At 44.9% G+C, this 3,042-nt stretch overlaps 1 protein-coding gene across 1 annotated transcript in view; it reads left to right on the top strand.

The window, feature by feature from the left end:
- LOC101850295 (nucleolar protein 6) overlaps nucleotides 1-3,042 on the top strand; it is a gene marked incomplete at its 5' end in the record, with an annotated part of 11,008 nt that overhangs the window by 4,921 nt on the left and 3,045 nt on the right. The window contains 2 exon segments of the mRNA XM_013089864.2: nucleotides 13-110; nucleotides 2,036-2,250. Coding sequence (XP_012945318.1) covers nucleotides 13-110; nucleotides 2,036-2,250 — 313 coding nt within the window.

Raw genomic sequence — 3,042 nt, 5'->3', positions numbered from 1 at the left:
CCCCCCCCTCAGGAGCCCGGTGTGTGGTCTGCTGCGTTTCCTTCACCTGGTGTCCACTCACAATTGGTCCAGCGACCCACTCATGATCAACCTCAACGCAGACTTCACAGGTAAACTTGTCACATTTTGCCCAGACAGAGCGCTGGTGGGTGAACGTCGCGACCGTACCGTGGTTGGGTGAACGTCGCTACAGAACCGTGGTTGGGTGAACGTCGCGACAGAACCGTGGTTGGGTGAACGTCGCGACAGAACCGTGGTTGGGTGAACACTTGGTATAGTCGTTACTTCTTTCCGGAATGGTCCGTGTGATTTTTTAATGTAGAAAAAATCAGTTTGTTTACAACAATTGAAGGGAAAATTGTGACCCACAAATACCTCCTACAAGGAGATGAGAAGCCGTTCTGTGTCGGATGCAACACAGATTTTACCATTAGACACATCTTAACCGAATGTCTAGACTTTGGAGAGATCCGAAGGAAATATTATAAATGCAAGAAATTGCAAGACATTTTTTCCGTCGTTGTTCCCAGCAGAATATTGAATTTTGTGAAGGCCATTGGCCTTTATGGCAAATTGTAAAGTAAAATTGTACTTTTAAAATTGTTTATGTTAACTAGAAAAATTGTTTTAGATTGAAAATATATGTATATTAACACTGATTTTTGAACATTTTAAGATTTAACTACTGACTCGAGCCAGCCGTACAGCCAACTGTTGTGAACAAAACCAACCTGTGTTTCGCGCGCTCTTATGACCTTACGCAGTTGCGAACGCCCTAAAACCCTATACTACGAACTGACTGTTGAGTACAACTTGCATGAATGTCACAATGTGGCCGTGATGGGGACTTGACAATGTGGCCGTGATGGGGACTTGACAATGTGGCCGTGATGGGGACTTGACAATGTGGCCGTGATGGGGACTTGACAATGTGGCCGTGATGGGGACTTGACAATGTAGCCGTGATGGGGACTTGACAATGTGGCCGCGATGGGGACTTGACAATGTGGCCGTGATGGGGACTCCAGTGATGAATGAACTAGAAGGTCGGGTGTTTTTGAGAGACGGGTATAGTGATGAATGAGATAGAAGGTCGGATGTTTTTGAGAGACGGGAATAGTGATGAATGAGATACAAGGTCGGGTGTTTTTGAGAGACAGGTATAGTGATGAATGAACTAGAAGGTTGGGTGTTTTTGAGAGACGGGTATAGTGATGAATGAGATAGAAGGTCGGGTGTTTTTGAGAAACGGGTATAGTGATGAATGAGATACAAGGTCGGGTGTTTTTGAGAGACGGGTATAGTGATGAATGAGATACAAGGTCGGGTGTTTTTGAGAGACAGGTATAGTGATGAATGAGATAGAAGGTCGGGTGTTTTTGAGAGACGGGTAATGTGTGTCGGTGAACTCCGTGTCTGCTGCGCTGAAGACACCAGTTAGGTAAACATGACACCTCGCGTCTGGTCAATATCATGTGACATGTGACGTCTTTGTTTTAGTTGAGGGTTTTACGGCGCTCGCAACTGCACAAGGTCATATGAGCGCCAAGGGGTGGATGTCAACAGAGAAGTCCAAACGGGGAATCAGACTTAGACTGCTCACCTCTCTAGCTTCAACAGCACAAAGTCTGCTTCGACTATCAAGGCACCCCGGAAATAGCGGGTCACAAGAGAGTGACAAACATACAAAAGCTGTAGTGGGGGAAAATGACGATAGTAAGGATGAGGAAAGATTAGGATTCTTGGATCTTCTGGGATAATACTAGAATATAGATAGTGTGTTCATCGTGTGTCCATAGAATCTAGTGTGTTCATCGTGTGTCCATAGAATCTAGTGTGTTCATCGTGTGTCCATAGAATCTAGTGTGTTCATCGTGGGTCGGGCTTGCTCCAGAGTGTGGAGATAATGCATTATATAGATTCCATTTGTTGTTGTTGTTGATATGACTGAATGTTGTTGTTGTTGCTGATATGATTGTTGTTGTTGTTGTTGATATGATTGTTGTTGTTGATATGATTGTTGTTGTTGTTTCAGAGGAAGATTTCACCTCCATCCCTAAAGAGTTGAGCCAATCTGGCAACTCGCGGCCCCCCATGTGCCTGGCGACCCCCCAGGACCGCACGGGCTCGCGCTGGACCCGCCCACATCCCACTGGCCACTTCCTGCGACGCCTCGTGGTGCTGGCGCGGGCCTCGCTGCATTCGCTGGAAACACAGCTCATGAGCGACTTCCTAACCGCAGACTTCAAGGTCAGTCCCGCCGATGCCTCTCGTCTTGTTTCTATTTTTACACATGTATGTTTTACCGCCCCTGTAGACTCACCGTACATCCCCATAGACTCACCGTACATCCCCATAGACTCACCGTACATCCCCATAGACTCACCGTACATCCCCATAGACTCTGTTATCTGTTGAGAGCTGTCTCGCCTTCGCTCTAACTCCAAGCCGTACCCTGGAAAGAAAACAGAATTTTAAAAGATAATTTCTTTACATTGAGCGTAATCCTGGAAAATTAAAAACCTGTAGAAATATGTACGGCTGTGGAATGTAGGATGTACTCACTGACTCTGCTGAATGATTGTGGATGTGCTGACTCTGCTGTATGATTGTGGATGTACTGGATGATTGTGGATGTACTGAATGATTGTGGGTGTACTGAATGATTGTGGATGTACTAAATTATTGTGGATGTACTGAATGATTGTGGGTGTACTGACTCTGCTGTATGATTGTGGATGTACTAAATGATTGCGGATGTACTAAATGATTGCGGATGTACTGAATGATTGTGGTTGTACTAAATGATTGTGGATGCACTGATTGATTGTGGATGCACTAAATGATTGTGGATGCACTAAATGATTGTGGATGTACTGAATGATTGTGGATGTACTGAATGATTGTGGATGTACTGACTCTGCTGTATGATTGTGGATGTACTGAATGATTGTGGATGTACTGAATGATTGTGGATGTACTGATTGATTGTGGATGTACTGATTGATTGTGGATGTACTGATTGATTGTGGATGTACTGAA

Source organism: Aplysia californica, unplaced genomic scaffold (assembly GCF_000002075.1).
Source record: "Aplysia californica isolate F4 #8 unplaced genomic scaffold, AplCal3.0 scaffold01067, whole genome shotgun sequence".
NCBI classification, from domain to species: domain Eukaryota; kingdom Metazoa; phylum Mollusca; class Gastropoda; order Aplysiida; family Aplysiidae; genus Aplysia; species Aplysia californica.
Note: the sequence above shows the minus strand (reverse complement) of the source record. Positions and strands in the feature narration are given on the sequence as shown.